At 43.0% G+C, this 23529-nt stretch overlaps 1 protein-coding gene across 4 annotated transcripts in view; it reads left to right on the top strand.

Moving 5' to 3' along the window:
- Positions 1–17897: 17897 nt before the first annotated feature.
- The window catches only part of SLC5A11 (solute carrier family 5 member 11), a 37573-nt gene continuing 31941 nt past the window's right edge, over positions 17898–23529 (top strand). For 3 of the 4 annotated variants that reach the window (XM_036738385.1, XM_036738384.1, XM_036738383.1), the window contains exons 1-4: positions 17898–17930; positions 18831–18902; positions 19648–19752; positions 20986–21045. In XM_036738385.1, coding sequence (XP_036594280.1) covers positions 18834–18902; positions 19648–19752; positions 20986–21045 — 234 coding nt within the window. In that variant the 5' untranslated portion in view covers positions 17898–17930; positions 18831–18833. The remainder of the gene's footprint in view (positions 17931–18830; positions 18903–19647; positions 19753–20985; positions 21046–23529) is intronic. The other variant, XM_036738386.1, reaches the window with a different exon arrangement.

Below are 23529 nucleotides of genomic sequence, written 5' to 3'. Positions count from 1 at the left end.
ACACCTATTTATATGTATATTGTCTCCTCTATTAGAAAGCAGGACCTTTGAGGACAAGGGCCATGATTTGCTTTACTTTGTATCACCTCTTCCTATGGCTTAGAGACCCTTAACTAAGAACCTGGGTTATGCTGACCAGAAACCTGATCAGATCCGAAGATTGATGTGAGTTTTCTCATAGAATGACATCAACATAATCACTTATCTTGTGGAATCTGTCTTGTTAAATCTTAGATCTTTTGTATCATGGATTAGGTCCTTCATGTCCCTTCCTGATCCAGCCTTTCCGATGAGACTCTGGACAAAGTACATCCAGTGTTTCATTTGTTCCAGAAAGCCCACGAGGGCACAGCATTACACCTTGAGCCATAACTAAGGCAAGGTAATCAAGATTTCACAACAGGGCTCAGAAATCTGGAATTTTCAGTCCTTCAGCACATTAGAAACACCTGGGCTTAGTACCTAGAGAGCAGGAATAATGCATTCGAATTAGAAGCCACCAGAGGGCATGCTAAGGACCATATCCCCAGGGGCAGTTGCATCTGCCCAAACCTCCCCAGCAGATGTTGAGGGCATCTTTCATTCTGTTTTGCCCCAGAAGTAAAACTTGTTAGTTATGATACTGACTGTACCTACTTGCTCTGTGGCCATCTCCTGAGGTTGGTAGATGGGCAGGAAGAGTTTACCATTAAGAATCACTGGATAATAGTATAGTCAACTCCAGGATTTGAGTGGAAGGGCTGTAGATACATGGAAGTTCTATCCAACAATCCCGCCAATCCCCCCATATCCTATTACTAGCTCTCCAGTAAACCTCATCTACTTGGGCTAGGAAGATCTATAGTCCTTGCAACAGAGCTTACACAGAAGTTCCTGGGGGACATTGGAATGGGCAACATTAATGAAAAAATTGTGAGGCAGCAGATTTGAGCAAACAAAGCCCAACACACAAAGTTTCATTGCTTGCCTGGCTCTTAGCTGTCACTGCTTTCAACTGGGAAGAGTATTTGAAATGTATGCCTTTGAAATGCCCTCAACACTTTCCTTATGGGGTTTGGATTAGCCTTTCCAGTCGTTCCATCACCAGCTTGGGAGCAACCAGATTAAACCGCACTCCTCTTCCCTCTCCCCCTTGTTTCTCCTGCCTTGACTCTTCTCTCCCTTTTCTTCTTCCTTTTTCTCCTCCTCTCCTTCTCTGCCACTTCCATCTCCCCTTTTCTTTCCATTCTTCTTTCTCTCCCTTTGTCTTTCTATCTTTCCCTCTTCATCCCCTTTCCTATTCCTCTCCTTCCTTCCCCTCTTCCTCTTCTCCCTCTTTCTCCTCTTCTCTTTCTTTCTCTCACTCTTTGTCCTCTTCTTCTTATGTTTCTTTTCCCTCTCCCCCTCTTCCTCCTCCCCTCTCCTCCTCACTTCTTTTTCTTTTCATTCTTCTACTTTCTCTCCCTTCTCATTCCACTATTTCCTTCTTTTCTTCTTCCCTTTCCTTCCCACAGTCCTTTCCCTTCTTTTCTCTCTTCTCCTCCTTCCCTTTCCTACTATAATATTATTGATCCTGCCAGCAGATGGCAGCCACAATCAGATATGGACCAGGACTAAATTCTGAGGTAGCTGGAATCCATAGACAGAAAGAATAAGCCAAATGGAGGAGGACAGTGAAGGAGTTTGGGCGTGAGGATGAATGGCCCTGAAAGGTCATTGCTTTCTCGTTTCTGTAACATGCTAATTAGTCTGCTCACACTTTGCAGAATTCCCAACGGCCTGAGAACAGTCTCAGTGGTAGCACATCATGACTCAAAAGTTTTTTTTCCAATCCATCTTTGCTGATGTCGCTGGGGTGCTGGCTTTGAGCAGTATGCCTAGAAAAGGGGGCAAAAGGTAGAGCAAATGCCAAGACTGGAGACAGAGCAAGGTAGAGCCACCTGGCCAGTTAGAGCAGGGTGTAATGAGGATTGTCTAAGGACAGTGTTAGCTTCAGAGTCAGAAGAGACAACATTGTCTAAATGGTGCCAAGATGGCCCACTGCTAGGTGGCCCAGAAGAGAGACCATCCAGTCTGGAGTCAAGAAGACCTGAGTTCAAGTGTGGCCTCAGACACTTAACTCTGGGCAAGTCACTTAACCTTGTTTGCCTCAGTTTGCTCATCTGTAAAATGAGCTGGAGAAGGAAATGACAAACCCCTCCAGTGTCTTTGCCAAGAAAACTCCAAATGAGGTCATGAAGAGTCAGACACGATTGAACAACAGTGCCAAGACTCAGCCTTGAAAGTGAAAGACGGTGGAGGAGATACACGATCTAGGGTCTCCCGGGCACCTAGGGCTTCTCTGGTTGTCCTAATTTCAAAACCAGTTAGAAAACTAAAGCTGTTCATAGACTACAGAATATCAAACTCTACAACGAAAGTGAGTAACCAATCTTGATGCCAAAGAAAACACTCTTAATTGTAGATTTATACTTTCCTTAATGAGTTCGGTGCCTGGCTCATGTCTTTCCACCCCAACTCCTGCCCTCATGTTAGGTGACTTTAACACACATCAGTGCCCATTTTCTTAATCTCTTCACTTCTCATAAGGATTCTGCTCTCATTGCCTAGACTTTAACCTGTCTTGGCTGCCTTCTTGTTCTTGAACTTCCCTCAACACCTGAGCTTTTCTCACCCACAAACATCCTCAGCCCCAGTGGCCCTCTTCTCCCATTGGTGAGTTCCTCCCAGGGCCTCCATTTTGGGAAGGAATCCAGGCCAGCCATGCTTCATTGCTCTCCCAGCTTTGCTTCTGACCCTGCAGATTTCTCCACCATATGCGCACTGGGTATTGCACACTCCACCAACCCCATCCCAGGCTTTTCAGATAGATTGTGTGACATGGGAGACGTTGGCACAGGACCGCTCAGTATGGTGTGCCCACATCAGAGAAGGCACTGTGCTCTATAAGCAAAGTAGAATTGAAACAGCTCAAAGGAAATGCAGGATGCACAAGTTTGGAGAATCCACCCCAAATGTTCACAGGGACTATTTGTGCCCAACCAGTGATAGGGCATTCCGAGCTGTATTGGCCTGATCAGCCACAGTCAGACACTGATTCTTGACCCATAAAGCATAGTGATGTCTTCGAGAACAAAGGACAACAACCAACCAACCATAAGCTGCTTGCAGTCAGGGGTTATCTTTCTTTTTGCTTATATTTACACCTCTGGTACCCAGGTTAATAAATGGTGGACTTTGAGGCCAACCCAGGACTTCTAACTCCAAATCCAATTCCTTTTCCATTATATCAACTTGCAAATTTAGTTACTGGGTTTTTTAAAATGAAACATTACTCTGGGAAAAAAAATCAAAGAAACAAACAGGTACATTTGGTATCTTTCTCACTAATCCTTATTCCTAACGCTAATCACTGTGTAATCAAACTTAGATTTTCTCTTTAGGCCTGAATAGAATACTTCAATCTGCTTATCATGAATGTTTTTCTAAGTCAAAATAGATTCCCCAAATCTGCCCAAGGCTCCAGCGCTTTACCATTCAGGGGAAGTTTTTGTCAAATAATGAGTCTTTATCCTAATATTTGAGATCAAGGGATTTATCAAACTCCAGGCTACTAGTTTTGTTTACTTTGGTACACTTTGTGTACCCGATCTGTTCCACTGACCAACCATTCTATTTTTTTTTTTAGTATTTTTTTTGATTTTTTTTTGGTTTTGTTTTTTTTGTTTTTGGCAGGGCAATTGGGGTTAAGTGGTTTGCCCAAGGTCACACAGCTAGTACATGTGTCAAGTGTCTGAGGTTGGATTTGAACTCAGGTCCTCCTGACTCCAGGGCCGGTGCTCTACTCACTGCGCCACCTAGCTGCCCCAACCGTTCTATTTTTTAACCAGAACCAAGTTATTTTGATAATCACTGCTTCGTAATATATTTGATATCTGGTATTGCTAAGGCCTCCTTCCTTCCTACTTTTTTTTTTAAAAAAATTTCTCTTGTAATTCTTGATCTTTCGCTCTTCAGGTGAATTTAAAAAATTTTTTTTCTATTTCTTTGATGTAATCTTTTAGTAGTTTAATTTGTATGGCAATGAATAGGCAAATTAATTTAGGTAGTAGTCATTATGTTGGCTTGACTTACCCAGGAACAACTAATATTTCTCCAATTATTTAGTTCTGCCTCTGTTTCCATAACGTGTTTTATAACTGCATTTGTATAGTTCTTGTGCAAGTTTTGGTAGGCAGACTCCCAAATATTTATACATTCAGTAGTTATTTTAAGTAGAGTTTCTCCATCTGTTTGTGCTGGGTTTTGCTGGTAACAACAGCCAGGTGCACAGTTGCTAGACTTGGAGTTAAAAAGATCAGATTTCAAATCCAGTCTGGGCAAGTCTCTTCATCTCCGTCCGCCTCACTTGCTTCGTCTATAAAATGGGATAATAATAGCACATATGTTCTAGGGTTATTGTGAAGATAAAATTAGACAATATTTGTAAAGAGCTTTGCAAATCTTCAAGCTGCACATAAATGCTGTCAGTGTTTACTGAAATGTAGATGGTATATTGGGGTTAATTGATATCCTATAAGTTTGCAGGAGTTATTTTTTTCCAATTAATTTAAATGCAATGATTATATTTATTAAATAATTAACCATTTTCCCCAAAGTTCAAACTTGAAAATATAGCTCAATTAAAGATAAGATCCACCTTCTTGTAAAGGGACCTTTCCCACTAAAGATCCATGTTTACCAACTTTCAAATGTATCAATATATTTTAAAACAGAAATATAAAGGACTTTCACCACAACTAGAGACTGCATTCAGACAGACAGAAGGAGGTGGAAGAGTTTTCCCCAGGAAAAACACTCACGCAGAGTTAAACAAAGGTGGGCTGGTGGAAAACCCTTTTGTTAGTTTTTGAGGTATTCAAGCTATTGGGATGCAATCTTAGCGACATCTTTTCAGCCTTCCTATTTCTCTTCTTGCTTCGGTAGCACAGAAACAGATCTAAGAGAAACTGAGGGCTGGAACCGCATAGAAACCAAGGCCATCCCTCTTATTAAGTCAGAGTAGTCACTAAGAAAGCTAAGCAACCACAGAAGAAACCCTCATCATCACTTGACTTTCAGTACCATTTTATGGCGGACGAAATACTTTCCCATTTGTTATCTCCATTTACACTGGAATATCTTGTATGTGCAGAGTTGTTTCCTCCACACTTAAAGTACAGATTTCTTGAGGGCAGGGACGGCTTTTGTCTTTATTTGCATTCTCAGTGCTTTGCCTGGCGCTTAGTAGGTGCTTCATAAAAACTTGGTAAATGACTGACCCTCTTCCACCTGGAATTATCCTCACTTCTCCAGCACAAAAGTACCTCTCACACAACAGCCTTGTGAAGCAGGTGTTGCAATTATTCACTCCATTTAAGATATAGTAATATATATATATAAAAGAAAAGATATAGTCAGAGAAATGAAGGAATTTCTTCTCTGTTTCGCAGGAAGTACTAGATTTGAGGCTCCGCTCTCTGACGTCAAGTCCCATATTCTTTCCAGGTGTTTGTCTTATTATGACTCAAGCCTCCACTAACATCCTTTTCGGTGGGATGTGGAGGTAAATCAGGTTCTTGGAGGCTGTGGCGGCAGAGCATAAACTTGGCCAGTTCCCACTAAGTTGGAAAGTCTTTGAATACAGGTGTGACTACATCTGTCTGCTGAGGAGCAGCCTAGCTAAGTTTGGAGATGCCTCTCCTCAAAAGGTGGAATGTCAGATGATGAACTTTCAGTCAAGTAACTCATAAAGACCATGGCAGCTAGGTGGCGCCATAGTGCACAGAGTGCTAGGCCTGGAGACAGGAAGACCAAAGTTCAAATCCTCCCTCAGATACTTCCTAGCTATGTGGCCCTGGGCAAATCCTTTAATCTCTGTGTGCCTCAGTTTCCATAACTGTAAGATGGAGCTAATAATAGCACCTCTCTCCAAGGTTTCTTGGAGGATCAGATGATATTTGTAAAGGGCTTTGCAAACCTTAAAGCACTATATAGATGCTAGCTACTGTTACTGTTATCTTGTTAGTTTCCATGTACAGAAAGTCTGTGTTCTTGTCATTTGTCATTGCTACAGAGTATTCCGTCACATAAATCTGATGTGATATATATTGTCCTATCATTAGGCTTTTGGATTGTTGCCTAAATGGGGAGCTGTGTATGAACCCAGGGGATTCATAGGCCCAAGCATAAAGGTAAGAGAAGGTGCTAAGGGTTTCTCTGTTTGATGCTACCAAGGGAAATACATCAAAGAACTAAATCTTTAAAAAGTTAAAGACTAATAAAAATATACCAAATATCTCTATATAAAACCAAGTTTATTCTATAATTATGATTCACATTTCTATGGTGCCTTGCAGTCTAGTAAGATCCAGCATTTATACAAGTCTTTCAAATTTTCAAGGCTCATTGGATTCTCATAACCCCGTGAGGCAGATATTACAGATGAAGAAAATAAGGCTTAGGCTAATTGACATGCCCAAGGTCATAGAGCTAGTAAGTATCTAAAGCTGATGCCAAGTCCAGCCTCCTGTCTGCTGGGCTGCCTAGCTGCCCTGATCTACAAGGCACTTCTTTACTGAGAGTTATAGCATGTATCATGAGGTATATCTTCTTTTTTTATGTAAAGAAACCACAGTTCAGATGTTTCCAAGCCACACATTAAATGAATGGAGGATCCAGCAATTGAACTCAGGTCTAGTAGTGTAAAGAATCATTGAACTTCGAGTCCTAGGATCGCAGAATCTCCAAGTGGGAAAGGACCACATCGAGTCCAATCCATATTTGAACAAGAATCTCCTCTAACAAAAGAGGACAAGAGGTTGTCCATGCATGGTGGAGTAAAACATGCTTAAAGGAGGAAGAAGCTTTGTAATAGGGGGAAAGGAGAAAGACTTGGGAGGAGCTATAAAGGAGGTATCTTAGAAGGAGCCCTTCAAAAGGGAGTGGTGAAAATTCAGAAGTGAGTGTGAATACAGCTTCACACTACTGGCAAGTCATAATTTCTCAGAGCCTTCATTTCCTTAAAAGAATAATAGGGATAATAATACGTGTACCTCTTAACTTGCAGGGTTGTTCAGAGGAAAATACTTTTGCAAACTTTTAAATATTTTATAAATGTGAAAAATTATGATTTTTTTTCACTGTATCATATAGCCTCCCAGAGCAGATTATAGATACAATCTTGCCCAGGAGAGCAGTGCAGGGATGTCTCCCAGAAGGGTAAAGGATGATTCAGCCTCATCCCCTAAAAAGCCCCCACATAGGCCAACAATTCTAGTGTGTCCAGAGCACATCTCTGGAAGAGTGAGCAAACAAAAAGAGAAAAGAGCTTTCGTGAGGCCGGGGATTCGCGATACAAACCTAGAAGAAGAAGATAACTGTAAGACACCTACAAACTGAACCTCAAAATAAAACAGAGCTTGTATTCAAAATCAATTAGAATTCCTAGGAGAAATAATGCAGGTTTTTTAAAAGATGAGTTAAAAATGGTATTGTAAATGAAATGAAAGTGATGGGGGAAAATTGGAAAAGAAACGAGTGTTATGGAGGAGAGACTTGGAAAGAGAATTAGCAACTTGGCACAAGAGTTACAAAACCTTACCCAAGTAAGAGACTCCCTGAAAATGAGAATGGGCCAAACCAAAGTGAATGACTCTATGAGACACTGAGAAACACTAAAATAAAGTCAAAAGATTTAAAAAAAGAAGAAAATATATAGTATTTCCTATCAAAAACAACTGATCTGGAAAATGGATCAAGGAAAGATCATTTGGGAATCACTGGACTAACTGGAAGTTAAGACCAAAAAAATGAGCGTAAATATCATATTTCAAGAAATCATGAAAGATAGCTGCCCAGGTCTCTTAGAACCAGAGGGTAAAGTAAAATAGTAGGCATTCACTGGTCATTTCCTTAAAGAAATGTCCCAAAAGGAAAACTCCTAGAAACATCATACATTGCCAAAATCCAAAGCATCTAAATCAAAGGGGAAAAAAAAGATTGTAAACCACCAGAAAGAAAGAGTTTAAGGACTCAAGAACCACAGTTAGGATCACACAAGATTTAGCAACTACCACTATTTGGGAGCAGAGAGCACAGAACATGATATTCCAAAAAGCAAAAGATAATGATAATAGTCTCATCACTTATATGGCAAGTTTATATATGTATATATATATACATATATATATACATATATATTTACATATTGTATGTGGGGCATATATATATATACTATAGTATATATATATATATATACACATAAAGTTTACAAAGCACTTTATAAATATTAACTTATTTTATCCTCATTATAATATTGGGAGGTAGGTGCTATTATTATTCCGATTTTATAGATGAGGAAAAAAGGCACACAGATTAAATGTCTTGCCCAGGGTCACATAGTAAATGTCTGAGGATGAAATTGAACTTGACTCTTCCTGATTTCAGGTCCAGCTTACAGTAAAAAATAAGTTACCCAGAAAAAAACATAGTATAATCCTACAGGGGAAAAAATGGATCTCTAATCTGCAATTATTCTTGATGAAAAAGCTGAAGCTAGTAGGAACTTTAAAATACAAAGATAAGAGTAAAGAGCAACGTATGAAGGTAAATATGAGCGAGGAATCAGAAAAGACTTTATAAAGATGAAGTGGATACATGTTCATGGCGGAAGGGGAATGATACAAGTGTCCCCTAAGAACTGGGTTATTATCAGCAGGAGTTATAGAGGGAGTCAAATAAGATGGAGGGCCTGGGGATGATTGGGGTTATGCTTTGATTATCTTAAAAGGAGAATGGTGTGTGGATGGGGAGGGAGAGGAGATACACAAGGGAAGAAAAGGAGAGGAATATAGGGGATGTATCTTGCAAAATCGTGGGGAACAAGTAGCGGTCTACATGAATGAAGAAGGGGTCAAGGAAGTGGACATCACTTGAACATCATTTTGAACCGATGCTGAATGAAGTGAGCAGAACCAGGACAATTTATACTGTAACAACGATATCCTAAAAATGAACAATTTTGAAGAATTTAAGATCTCTGATCATCTCAATGATTAACCAAAATTTCAGAGTATGGATGCATTAGAATGCCACCTACCCTCTGACAGAGAGGAGATGTGCAGAGTGAGACACATTTTTGGACATAGCCAATGTGAGAATACATTTTGCTTGATGGTGGGTATTTATTAGAAGGGTTTTATTATTCTTTTCCAGTGGAGGAGAAGGGAGAGTAAAAAGGAGAGAAAGTGGATGCTTGTTAATAATTTTTTTTAATTAAAAAAAAACTTGTGGGGGAATAGTAGATAAAATGAGATCTGATTATGCAAAGCCTAGAATGCCAGACTAAGTTTGGACTTATTATTGTGTAGGAAAGAAATGGTAGTCCTTTTAAAGATGAAGTAACCAAGGCCCAGAGAGGTTAAGTGATTAACTCAAAGTCACACAGCTAGTTAATGGCAGAGCTAGGACTCAGACCCAGGACCACTGCTCATTCCACTAAGCCACAGCTGCCCCTCCAGGTGCCATAGAGCTTTTCCCTTGAGGACATGTCCAACTCCATTCAAAGGCAGGCATCCCTTCCTCCCCCACATCTGCTGCTCTCTTCCCTCCCCCACACCCCTGGTCCTATCCCTGCCTGTCCCCAGCACAAGAAGGATGGGAGGGGGAGAGAACAGAGATGGGTAAACAGAAACCATGTGCTTTTAGTTCAGACTATTTCTCCTGTCCCAGCCTTGTAGGAAGAGAAAAGGGTCTTGCCTATAGGCGTCCAAGTCCCTGAAGATATCTGGAAGAATGGGCTTCTGGGAAGTAGAAGGGGCAATGACCCCTTCCTTCTCAGAGACCTGAGTAAACCACAGGAATGGAGGAAATGAAGTGGAGACCTCCTGAATGGATTTGTGGCTTCAGGGATCAAGGTTCCTGGGATTCCCAATTGACTCCTGCCCCTTTATGAACAGTAGGATGGTATTATGCCTTTTCTAATCCCCCACGCAGTGTTCAGCAGAGGCTGGAGTTTGGAGTTTGACCAGCACCATCTCAGGAGTGTGGAAGCAAAATCGGCCAGAGCTATCTACTTCCTCAGTCCCTCAAGGCTGGAAGGAGAGGAGAGCCTGCTTCCAGATCTCACCTTCCCTTGCCCATCTCCTTGCTCTCCTCAGCCTTTCTGGGGAACTGTTGACTTTCCAGTCAGATCAGCTCACAGGTCTTCTGTAAGGTAAGCGACCCTCTTTTTGCCCCACTCTGTGGGGCTGTTCCAGGCTGGGGCTCAGAATGGGATCAGTAGGGACTGAGGCTAAGGTTAGAATGACTCCAAGGATAAAATATACAATTCTACCTTGAGATCTTTCCAGAATCCCATTAGCCTTGAATGTGAAATTACTACAGTGTTACCTGAAACAGGAATTACTGTAGTGTTCCTCCTCCTCACTTTTTCCAAATTGGAAATCTTTTGAATACAGCCAAAGAAGCTCTCTTCAGAGGGTGGTCTTTGTGCAGCTAGAAGGGCATCTCTAGTGTACTGCAAAGAATTCCTAAAAATCCACCATTAGAAATTCATTTCTTTGGGACTTAAGGACACTGGACTGAAACTAAGAAGACCAGGGTTTAAGCAGCTCTGTCACTAACTAGTTATAGCATCTTGGACGTGTCATTTTCCGTCTCTGGTTCTCAGTTTCTTCACTGTAACAATGGAAGTTTGGACTATAATGTGTATAGCCAGTTTCGGTTCTGGCATCCTGAGGCCTAAGTATCATCCAGCCCTTATTCTATAATTCTATTCAGCAATGTGCTAGTAAATGTTTAACAACTGACTCTTCAAAATGCTGTTAACTTTAAACTTCCTGATTAACATTTTCTCCCTGTCACTTTCTCAAGTCCTAGATAACCAACAAAACAATAAATCAAGTCCTGTTTGTGGGGTTTATTGATTTCTTATGTGTAAATGTTCATGCTGAAAATTTAACAATCAGCCACTTTGAGCTGGCACCTCTGATTCTATTCCCAAGGAGCTGGTCAGATCCTAGCCCTAGCTCCTGGTACTGATAAGGGTTGGGTTTCACCAATGGGGCAGCCAGTTTGCTCTTCCCAGTAGTCCAGTCAACACCCATGTGTAAAAGGCAGCCCTCCCATTTAATCCTCCTGAACTTCAAGGAATTCAGGTGATCACTGGTCCCTTCCTGTTTGACCTTTTTCCTCCACGAACTTCAGACGGATGTTGGGTTCCACCTCTGTATGTTTGGTGAACATTAGTAGGTTAGGGCGGGCCCTAAGGTTAGGTCGGAGCCATTCACAAGCTGGAGTGTTTGAAGACTGTACATGCCAGGTCCCAACCTGGGAAGAAATCTGGGGGAAAAAAATGGCCTCTGAGGGCTCTTCCTGGCCAAAGACTCTGTAATCTCAGAGTCACCAGCAGCCTCATTCTAGCAAGCTGATCACAAGCCATGCTAACAGAAAGTCCCATATCTCATTATGAAATAGTTGAGGGACCACAGCTTCCCTTTCCTTCCCATATCCCAGCAGGGTAAACCTTCAGGTGCCTGTCCCCAGACACTTCCCTGTCATAACCAGGAAGTGCTTCCAGTCTTTACCCTGCTTGTCGACGGGTACGCACCCACTCCTCTCAGAGCTAGCAGGCGACAAGGAACCGAATGCTAAGCCAGATGAGGCTTGTGCAGGGCAGAGTGAGTTCTCACCTTGGGATAAATCTCCAAACTGGTTTAAGCTCAAGATCCCAAAGTTTACGAGCAATAACTAATAGGCTGTCACCCCAGTGTACTGCCTGCGTGGTTCCTCCTTCAACAGTATCTACTGCATCTTTTCCCTCTGCATAGAAAGTAGGTCAAACTGGGCTTGGGTTCAAATCCTCACTCTGCAACTCATTACTTTGGTGATGTGGAACATGTTGCTTAACCTCCTTGGGCCTCAGTTTCCTCATTTGTGGAACCCCAACTATCTTTGCACCTGGGGCGTGAAGTGTGCCCTCAAGCCAACTTTTTAATCAATTAATCATTTTGGCAAGCATTTATTAAGCACCAACTATGTACCAGGCACTAGGCTAAGTGACAAAAAGGCAAAACCTTCACTTTTCTCAAGAAAGTTTAGCCAGGCAATTTATTTGGGCCAAAGGAGAGACTCCAGAACACCAGGCCATCCACGTTGGGTGGCAAGGAGATTCTGGGTTGGGAGGAGCTCTTGTTCACTAGTTGCCCCATTCAGTTGTTTTCACGCTGCTGAAGTTCTACACAGAAAGTGTTGTCAACACCCTCCAGATTTTGGTGCCCAGGGAAAAGTTCCGGTTGCCCTAGCCTAGTTACACTTCTACTCGTTCTGTAGTTTTTACACTGCTTTATTTAGCAACGCTCATTTGTAAAATGAGGGAGTTAGAGTAGGTATGTCTAAGATCTATCCTGACTTTGACCCTGCACCTGTAATAGGGACATGTAGGCTTTGAGGTGTGAACTGGTGGAGCCTTGTCTAACAGTAGCAAGACTATAAATAAAATTGTGACTCTCCAAGGCAATTCATCAATCAACGAGCATTTATTATACACCTCCTGTGTACCAAGCACTGCGCCAAATGCAGAGGCCAGGGTACAATGACAAAAACGAAATAATTCCTGCCCTGAGTGAACTGTTGTTGAGTCATTTTGTAACCCCATTTGGACTTTTCTTGGCAAAGATACTGGAGCGTTTTGCCAATTCCTTGTTCACTTTACAAATGAAGAAAGTGAGGCAAATAAGAGGTGACTTGCCTAGGGTCATACAACTAGTAAGTGTCTGAGGCTGGACTTGAACTCAGGAAGATGAATCTTCTTGATTCTAAGCCCAGTGCTCTATCCGCTGGGCCACTTAGCTACCCGGTCTTAGTGGAGAAGACATAGAAGAGTCAACTTGTCCTACCCTTGGTTCATTCTTCACTACGTGTACCTTTCCTTATCACATCGAATTTCTGCTCCTAACATCTTCTCTCAAAGGGAGATGAATTGGACCATACCTTCCAAAGTCTCATTTCTGTGGCAAGGGGCTCACTTCCCTGCCCCCCCTTAATTTCCACTTAAGGATCTGTAGGAGACGAAACTCCCCCCTCAAGGATGTCAGGAATATGTGGGCAGGATTAAATTATGGACCACGGAGTATTCATACTAGAAGGGATCTATGGACTCACTTAATCCAACCCCATCATTTTAGGGATGAGAAAAATGAGTCCCTATTACAATGAGTTAGTAACAGACCCATGACTGGAATCTAGGCATACTATCCACCAGTCCAGGGCTTTTCCATTACGCAATTAGGCTCAGGGCCCAGAGAGGCATCCTGGAGATTTAGGGAGTCAGGGACTGTGCCAATCTTCCCGGTCCCACTTCAATGCCCAGAAAGAAGCAATGAATGACTGACTTGTTTATCTGTTCCAAGCTGATTCCCCTACAGTGCCAGGAGATGAGAGGAGCCCTTCCCTTTCTTCTCCTTCTTCTTCCACCTTCTCCCTCTCCCCCTCCTTCTTATACCTCTTTTACTTATACCTCCCCTTACCTACTTTTTCCTCTTCACCTACTTCCTCCTTTCTTTCTCTCTCCTACTCCTCCTTTTACCCCTCTCCTCCTTTCTTCCCTCATCACTGTGCTGAGGTGCTAAGGTTTAGTCTGGGCCATGCCTATGACCAAGGGAAGATCTGGGCCTCATTCAGCCCAGTTCCTGCAGCACCTTCTCCTTCTTAATGTCTCATGTGTTGTCTTTCCCTAGTAATGGTCTGACCTTCACTTGAGAAAATGGATGCATGGGCCCACTCGACTTGAGTCTGTGGCAGTGGAGGACAGGGCAGGGGGCCTGGCTGAGCCCTGAGGAGATAGCAAGACCTCTCTGTTTGATGGGCTGACAACTCATGTAAATAGTAGAGAAAATTCCAGGGATTCTGGCCAATCCTAGATCTAAGAGAGATTAATGTTCCCCTCAGGAAGAGGAAAGGAGATCAGGTGTGGGGTCCCACCTGACCGAAAGACCCTTCTCTTTCCTGATTTGCCCCTACTTTTCTTTTACCCACAATTGGGGTTCATGGCCTGAGCCTGTAGCGAGCTCTTGAATTTGAGATTAAGAATAGACATGGTTGGCCACAGATTGGCTGCCATAATGGTTTGCCCAAGGGTTGGGGTGGGTGGAGCTGGTGGCCCAGGGTTGGCTCTTGGCTCCAGTGAGGTCTCACTGACCCTTTCCTTGCTGGGACAAAGGAAATGTATATCCTAATGAGGGGGAAGAGACTGGGGACAGTGGAGGAAGCTTCCAGGCCCCTTTGTCTTACTCTCCTGACCCTTGGAAAACTAACAACCTTTCTTCCTTGAACTCTCAAGTTGATGCTTAGTCAATCCAATTCCATAAGCGTTTATTAAGCCCCCAAAGTACTGTGCTGGAGGAGACACAGCATAGTGAGAGAGAGGGTGGGGAAAGATCTTTATCAAATGTGTGTGTCCTGGGAAGACTTCCTGGAGGGTGTGGCATTAGAATTTGGCTTTGAAGGAAAGGCAAAGAGGAGAAAGGAGGACCTTCCAGGCCTAGGCAACAGGACAAGCCAAGGAAGAGAAGCAGAGAAACCCAGAGTACGTATAAGGTGAGGGGCTCAGACAGGGAAAGCACAGTTGGGAACTGAGAAGAGACAGGATCAGCTGTGGGTTAGAGATGACTCTAGAGGTGGTTTGGAGGGCAGACTGGAAGGGAATTGAGTAGAGGCAAGAGGGTTGCTTAAGAAGAAATTGCACACGACTAATATGACAGTGACGTGAGTAATGTGGAAAATGTTTAATGTGAATGTACGTATAGGGAGAGCCTAGATCAGATTGCATGCCATCTTGGGGAGGGGGAGGGGAGAGAGGGGGAGAAAATTTGGAACTCAAAAGCTTGTGGAACTGAATGTCGTAAACTAAAAATAAATTAATTTTAAGAATAATAATAACAATAAAAAAGAAGCAACTGCGATGAATGGGCAGCTGTCTTCTGTGCAGAGATCATAGAATCGTAGACGGAGAGGCTGTCAAATTCTCCCTCCTCATTCTCCAGATGAGGAAACCGAAGCGCAGAGAGCTTAAGTGACTTGCCCAGGGTCATACAACTAGTGCGAGAGGTAGGATTCAAACCCAGGGTCCAAGGAACATACCATGTCCTCAGTCGATGTGTTGCTTAGTTTTGCTAGGCTGCCTTCCCCACCCCTTTTCTTTCTTTTTAGATTTTTTGCAACCAAGAACACTTGCTGGGTAGGGGAAAGGGTAGGGATATAGTTGTCGCTACTGTGGTTGAGTCATTTCAATTGTGTCTGACTCTCCGCGATCCCATTTGAGGTTTTCTTGGCAGAGATTCTGGAGTGATTTTTCCATTTCCTTCTGCAGCTCATTTTACATACAAGGAAAGTGAGGCAGAGTTAAGTGACTTACGCAAGGTCGTATAGCTAGTAAGTGTCTGAGGTCAGATCTGAACTCAAGAAAAGTCTTTCTTACTCTCGGCATGGAGCTCTATCCACTGCACCACCTAGCTGCCGTAGAGATAGAGAAGGTGTCCCAAATGTCTTAATGCAATCTTAAGCTTTAACTTGAAGCTATACTAAGACTTCTGGAACTTGCTGTGTGAACAAAGGTGATATAAGAACAAAATATATAAATCAAAATTTAAAATTAACAAACAAATGAAAAATCACCCAGGAAGGTGATGATGAATGCCTTATAAGATGATGGTAGTGGGGATGATTACAAGACACAGTGTTAGAGTCCAGTAGAGAAGAGACAGGAAAGTTGTGTTTGGCGCGTGTATGTGTGTTTAACCCTTTCCTCCACAAAGTCTAGTTCCCACTTCTTAAAGCTATGCCTTCCTCCCTTCACCAGCCAAACACCAGACTTGGTGCATAGGGAGTTCCCAAGTCACTGATGTGAAGCACAGAGTCACTGATCTGCATGTGATTTATGTGAAAGTCAACAAGCATTTATTAAACACTGATGAGATAGGAGACATTTCCTCTAGTGCTAGGGATCCAAAGAGGAACTAAGGCACAAACTCTGCCCTAAAAGAGGTTGCCTTCCCTTGTTAGGGATGGTGGTGGGATAAGACATATATACAGATAACTATGATGCCAGGTACAACATGGTGAGGCAAAGGAGATGTCCGTACAAAGTGTTCTAAAAAATTGTGGAAGGAGAGATTGTTCCAGAATCATAGGATATGGAAGTTGAAAAGCCCCTTAGAGGTCATTCAACCCCTTCTTTTGTCAGAGGAGGAAACTGAGGGAAAAGACTTATCCAAGGTCACACAGCTAGCAAGTGGTAGAGTTGGACCTTGAACTCCCAACCCTCCAGCCAGTATCTTTTCAGTCTTCATTCAGTGTTGACATGCAAGGGATTTATCTAATCTCCAAACTCCAAGAACCTCCAGCTCTAATGGTTTCCGTGAATCTTTTGAACCTTGAAAAGGCTAAAAGGCCTTGAATGGCTGACTAAAAAAATCTGAACTTTACTCAATTATGGCAGTAAGGAGCCTTTGCACAATTTTAAGTGCAGAAGAGACACGATCAGCTCTGTGTTAAAGAAAGATGAGTCTAGCAACAGTTCTGAGCTCAAAACGAAAGGGAATTAATTGAGTGGAGGCCAGAATACTGGTGAGTTATCAGATTAGGATGGTCCACCCTGGAAATGCAGCTAGTTGTAATCTAGTAGGAGTGCCTAGTTCTTGAGCAGAGTTGCTTTGATGAGATCTCTAAATTCCCAAGGTCTAAGTTGAAGATGGAACCCAGAAACACCCTGGTACACAGGACTACCATGCCAAAAGACCTGAGCTGAAGTACGTGGACAAGTAACACCTTTTCTGAGACTAGATTTCCTTATCTATAAGATGGGAATGATGATAATCATTATCCTAATAAACAGCTACAAATTATACAATGTTTTAAAGTTTTCAAATCCCTTTACAAATGTTGTTCTTTGCAATAACCTTTGATGATGATGATGGGGACAATAATCCCCATTTTACAGATGAGAAAATTGAGGCTAAAAGCAGTCCGGTGACTCGCCCAGGGTCACACCGCTAATAAGTGCCTGAGTCAGAATTAGAACGCAGGTATTCCTGACTCCAAGTCTAGTGCTCTATCTACTGTACTACCTATCTGCTAGTGATATCCATATTATCTCCCTCAGTTAATCAGCAAACATTAAGTACCGACCATGGGCTAGGCATAATAGTCACGAAGACAAAAATGATTTTGCTGTCAGGAGGCTTACATTTTATTGGAAGAGACAATATATACCTATTTGAGTGTATACAAAAAGAATCCAAGATGGTCAAGAGAAGGAAGGTAATGGGGTTGGGGGAAGGAGGGATCAGGGAAGGCTTCATGAGGAAGGGGATGCCTGAGCTACGTTTCGAAGGAAGTGAAGGATTCAAGGGAGGTGGGGGAAGGAGGGATTACACCAGAAGCCTGGGAGCCTGCTAAAGCAAAGACAAGGAGATGAGATTGAAGGGCGTGTGCTGTGAAAATCAAATAAGATAATGTGTACAGAGTGCCTTACAAATCATAGGAGTTAGAGAAATGCCAGCTCTTCTCCAAATCCTGAAGGTGAGCGGCCCACTCTGTTTGGCTCGGCGGCTGTGGTAGGGTTGTGGGCAATGGAGTGAAATAGAAGAGGCTGGGAGGGCTTCCTTCACTATTGACCAGAACAAGACCTAGAGCTCCTGACCCCAACTCCAGGCCCTGTGACTTCCCATCTATCGCAGATAGATGCAACTCTGTAGGACGGGTAAAAGACAACAGCCATGGAGACGATTCGAAGTAGCTCCCTGTCTTCCCGCCATGATGACCTGGAGGCCTTTCCAAACAAGACACTGGAGACTCTGGACATTGTGGTTCTCGTCCTCTATTTCGTGATCGTCCTAGCTGTGGGACTTTGGGTAAGGAAAGGATTGTGTTTCCCTCACACCCTCAGGCTCTGCCAGCCTAGCTGGCTAGCAACCAGAGGGGGCCTTCTGAAGGGAAGAGATAAATAAATGAATGAATGGAACATTCATTGTGTTCACTATGTGCCAAACTCCATGCTAAGTGCTGAGGGGTATACAAATAGAAAATCACGACAGTCCTTTTTCCCAATGAGTTCTCACTCTAATTTGGGGAAAAATAAGAGAGTTCAGCTACAGGTCAGATAGTAACTAGACAGATGGTAAAACATGGAAGACCTTCATTTTACCAGAAGGCTTATGATTTGTGACTCCATGACCATCCAAGTTGTGTGAGCACCCATATCTAGTGCCCACCATAGAGGGACCAGTGGGACCCTACACCACCATTGGGAGCAAGCCTGATTGGAATAGAATTCTGAGTTCCCTCCCTGGGTTGGAATGGGGATCAGTGTCATCCAAGAGGAGTAAGAAGCATTGATAGGAAGGTTGGGGGGCTTGCTTTGCCAGACTCTCTGTTGCTTAGTAGGGTGAACCCTTCTCTTGGCCCCCAGTGGCTCTCTGGGTGGGATCTGACAGATAGCATTAGATAGAATTTCTCTATCACTACCACTACCCCCTTTGCCCCTTACCTTGGTTTACTCAAATTTTTATATTTCCTATAACTATGTCAGAGGTTCCATTAAGTCCTACATAGGGCTCTAGGTAATGGATTGTGGAGGGCTTTCTGGCTGATTACACAGGCTTGAACAGTCTTGCATCAGAAGGCATGCCTATTCCCTGGAGCCAGCCTGGGCACTGGCAACCCCTGATTGCCATATTTTGGACCACAACCACATTGACAACTACTCTCAGGTAGGAGTGACCCAGAATGGACTTTCTCCCCCTATGTTTCAGTCTATGTGGAAGACCAAGAGAGACACCGTCCAAGGCTACTTCCTGGCTGGAGGGGACATGACATGGTGGCCGGTGAGTAGGGCTGGGGCCCGGCTGAGCCTCCCTAGTGGAGACAGGGAGCTACTCCCTGGATTGGCAGTATAGACCCCCTAGACTCAGACTGGATGGAGCCTGGCTGAGAGCATTGCATCTCCATCTCCAGCCAGTGAGTGGGTGTATTGGGGGAAAAGAGAAAACTTGTCTCTCTTCTGGCTCCAACTGCAAGGGCAGGCACCACATTGAGATGGCAGCCTGGGTAAATCCTGAGTAATCCCAAGTAGTAGTGACTTGGTGTGAGGGTTAAAGGTGATCACTTAAGACACACTCAAAGAGCATCCTGGAGCCCATGGATTGAGTTTTTCCCACACTGCCCTAATATATCATCATTGGGGATCTCAAGGTCAGAGTGGCTCTCATAGCTTCTTTCCTCATCAGTGGAGAACAAGGGGGCTTTGCCCTTCTATAACTCTATGACATCCATGGTTGCTTGGGTAGAAATGGTGTTGTAGCTGCTGAAGGCCATTACGTTTAACCCTCTGCCTGTCTTTCCCAGCGGTGACTCTCCAATTGGTGTTTGATGAGTATACTGTCCCACAGACCTCCTCACAGCAAAAGATTATAAATCACCTTCTTCTACCAGTAAAGATGGGACCAGGGACTACAGAGAAATCCAATAGCTTATTAGGTTATTCAGCTCTCTAGCCCAGGCTGAGTTATACAGGCCCTAAAGACACTAGGCTCGGCGTTTCCATGATGATATGTACCTTTTTCCCCACAGGTGGGAGCTTCTCTCTTTGCCAGTAACATAGGGAGTGGGCATTTCATTGGCCTGGCTGGATCAGGAGCAGCTGTGGGGATTTCTGTAACAGCATATGAGTTTAATGTAAGTATTTTTTTCAATCAACAAACTATTAGAATTTTTATTGATTTTGTTGATTGTTGTTTTAATGTCACTTTAGTTTCCAGCCATGATTCATGGTCAGTCTTCCGGAGTTCTGACTGGTTCTCGCCATTGATCAGAGTTCTTAAGTCTTTCAAAGTTGTTTTCCTTTACAGTGTTGTGGTCATTCTATAAATTGCCCTCCTGGTTCTTCTTACTTCAATCCACATCAATTCTTACAAGTCTCCCATGGTTTTTCTGACTCTGTCCCTACTACTGCAGTAGTGGGGTTTCTTAAAGTGGGTCCATCTGTATACCTAGATCATGACCTGAATCATTTTGAAGGGGAAAGAAGAGGGTTCCGGATTCCTGCTCCCACGGTCCATCCATTAATTTATTCTTTCAACATTTTGTGTCAAAGTGTAATATGTATACATAGGATATCATGTATCACACATTATGATTGATGCTGGAGATACAAAGAGCCATAAGCTACTAGTGCTTATGGGGACTGGTTAGTGTTTGACGGATAATCCGATCTCTTTGAGTTTCCAATCTAGTAGGGAGACCTAAGGCATGTGCATAGCTAAATAACCTATAAATTGGAACGTGAGGGAGATATCACTGAAATGAAATGGAAAGTTTGGGAAATTGGGAGATAAAACAGAGCAGCAAAAGATGTGGGGAATTTTTTTCTGATATACTTTGACATTAATTAAATACCAAAGCACCTACCTCAGATGCAAAGTTTACACACACACACACACACACACACACACACACACACACACAAACACACAGTACTTGGATGGAGTTAGGCTGAGAGTCAGGAAGACCTGAGTTCAAATCCAACCTCAAACACTTACTAGCTGTGAGACTCTAGATAAGTGCCCTTTCTTCTGCTATAAAATGGGGATAATTGTAGCACCTACATGCAAGGGTTGTTGTAAGGATCAAATGAGATAACATTTATAAAGTGCTTAGCACGATGCCTGGCATATAGTAGGCACTTAATAAATGCTTGTTTCTTTCTTTATTCTAGCTCTAAATTTCTGATCCTCTAAAGCACAATGTAGTTTTCCAAATGAAATTTAGAACATTCTCTTCCTTCCCCTGTTCACATCTAAGGCAGCCTATCCCCGGTACAAATTCACGTCTTCTTTTTGGAGTCACTAGCTCAGGTATGTATGTTTCTAGAAGAGCTTGGAACAAGGTTGATTGTGCTTTCCTCCACAGGGGATCTTTTCTGTGCTGATGCTGGGCTGGATCTTCCTTCCTATCTACATCTCTGGAGGGGTGAGTCTGATGGGGCGGGGGTGAGGTTATTAGGACCTCAAGTTAACATACGCTGGGATAGTAACTTCCATTAATTTATTCATTCACCCAACAAATATTTATTGACCCCTTAGGGAGGAAGCATGCTGGAGTGGGAAAAACTCAGTTTAGAATGAGAGGTGGTTGCTGTTGTTCAATCGTGTCCAATTCTTTGTGGCCCTATTTGGGGTTTTCCTGGGAAAGATGCTGGAGTGGTTTGCCGTTTTCTTCTCCAGCTCATTTTGCACGTAAGGAAACTGAGGCAAACAGGGTTAAGTGACTTGCCCAGGGCACACAGTTAGTAAGTGTCTGAGGCCAGATTTGAACTTGGGGAGATGAGCCTTCCTGATCTCAGCTCCCATACTTTATCCACTGTGCCACCGAGCTGCTCCTGAATTCCAACCTTGGTTCTCAATATCAATGTGAACTTGGGCACATGTCCCCTTTCTGGGCCTCAGTTTCCTCATTGGTGAAATAACTAGCCAATTACCAAGATCCCTTTCCTTTTTAAAAAGTGCTTGTTTTTACGCTGACCTTAACACCAATAAAATGAGCATTTCCACACATAAAATAGAAGAGAAAATGAGAGTGAAATTGTCCATCTCTGTCATATACAGCTGACTTTTCTTTTTAAGTGTAGCTAAATAGGGTGGGGAACCTGTGGCCTTAAGGCCACATGTGGCCCTCTAGGTTCTTAAGTTCAGCCCTTTGACTGAGATTCTGAGTCCAGCACAGAATGCTGTTGTCTTCTACAGTAATAGGGAAAACAGGCGATGGGGAGGGCTTAGGAGGAAAGATAATGAGTTCATTTTTGGACACACTGAGATAGGGATGGAGAATCTGAGGCCTCATGTGGGTTTCTAGGTCTTTGGGTGTGGCCTTTTTAAAAAAAAACCCAAACTTCACAGAACAAATCTCTTTAATAAAAGGATCTGTTTTATAAAACTTGGACTCAGTCAAAGGGCTGCACTTGAGGACCTAGAGGGCCACATGTGGCCTTGAGACTGCAGGTTCCACACCCCTGGAAAGGATAACTACATGTAACTTTCAAAGCTGTCATACTTTTCGGTTTCTTTCTGTTTTCTTCTGTGCATTTTAATAAATTCTTCAGCAACTTTTGTTTTTTCTTTTCTTTTTGATAATCCTAAGCCCTCTCACCTCCCCAAAATGGAAAGAAAAAAAAACAAACCAAAGTCCCTGTAACAAACGTACATAGTCAAGCAAGACAAACTCCCCCATTGTCCATGTCCAAAAATGTCTGCTTCTGCTCGGTAAGTACATATCATCCTTCTTTCCAAGATGAGTCAGAAGAGCATGTTTCACCATTGCTCGTCCGGTCCTAAGAACCCTTTCAACGTGAAACTCCATTAATCCTGAAGTTCACATAGCAGGTTAGCATCAGGGTCAGGACTCCAAGACAAGTCTGCTCCCACAAATTCCAGCATGCTCTCCAGCAGTCCACACAGCCTTCCCTTTCATTGCTGCAGTGGGGAAGAGTGGTCATCAATTAGACATCCTTGGATCAATCTCTCAAATATGCATCAATAGTACGAAACTAATGTGTCCTGAGCCTCCACAAAGATGCCTCCTCTCCTCTCCTAGAAAGGCATACAAAACTAACCATCCTAGAGTACCAGTTGCAGGTTTTGACTGGAGAAAGATCAGTTTCTAGCTCTGTAGCTGGGGAAGCAGGCAGACAACTGGACTCTACCTGATATGGTAAGAGGCTATTGGCCTGATTAGCCAAGTGTGGAGAAAGAAGCTCGTCACCCGCAGGCTGGCTCTTTGCCCCCAAATTGGTGAATTTGTTTGGTTGCAGCAATTAATGAAGTGCCATCTATCATTCAATCAACAGACATTTAGTAAGCATCTTCTGTGTACCAGGAACTGTGCTAGGCACTAGGGGTACAAAGACAATGAACGAAACAATCCTTACACACAAGGACCTTGCCTTCTAATGAAAGGATGGAGATCTACCTCAGAGGAGAGCTCCTTATCAAGGAAGTCACTTTTTCCCCAGTTATTGGTGCATTTTATGATGATAGGGCAGCAAATAGATAAACATCTTCACCTCACAAATCTTTATTCACATTTTCAGTGACTGTCCCTCATGCTTGAACTCTCTCCCTCCTCATCACCACCTCCTAGTTTCCCTTGATTCCTTGAAGTCTCCTCATCTACTAGAAACCTTTCCCAATCCTCCTCAATGCTAGCACCTTCCCTGTTAGATCATCTCCAATTTATCCTGTCTAAGTCTTATTTGTACAGTTGGTTACATGTTACTTTATCTGTAGAGTTGGTTACATGTTATCTTCCCCATTAGGCTCATCCAGAGCAGGGGACTGTTCTTTGCCTTTCTTTGTAGCCGCGATACTTAGCATAATGCCTAGCACATAGTAAGTGCATATAAATGCTTATTGACTTGACTTCTTTGAGGAGATTCCCTGGGACCTATCTACTAAGTCA

This window comes from Trichosurus vulpecula, chromosome 9 (assembly GCF_011100635.1).
Source record: "Trichosurus vulpecula isolate mTriVul1 chromosome 9, mTriVul1.pri, whole genome shotgun sequence".
In the NCBI taxonomy this organism is placed as follows: domain Eukaryota; kingdom Metazoa; phylum Chordata; class Mammalia; order Diprotodontia; family Phalangeridae; genus Trichosurus; species Trichosurus vulpecula.
The sequence above is the reverse complement of the archived record's forward strand: the minus strand, read 5'-3'. Positions and strand labels throughout refer to the sequence as shown.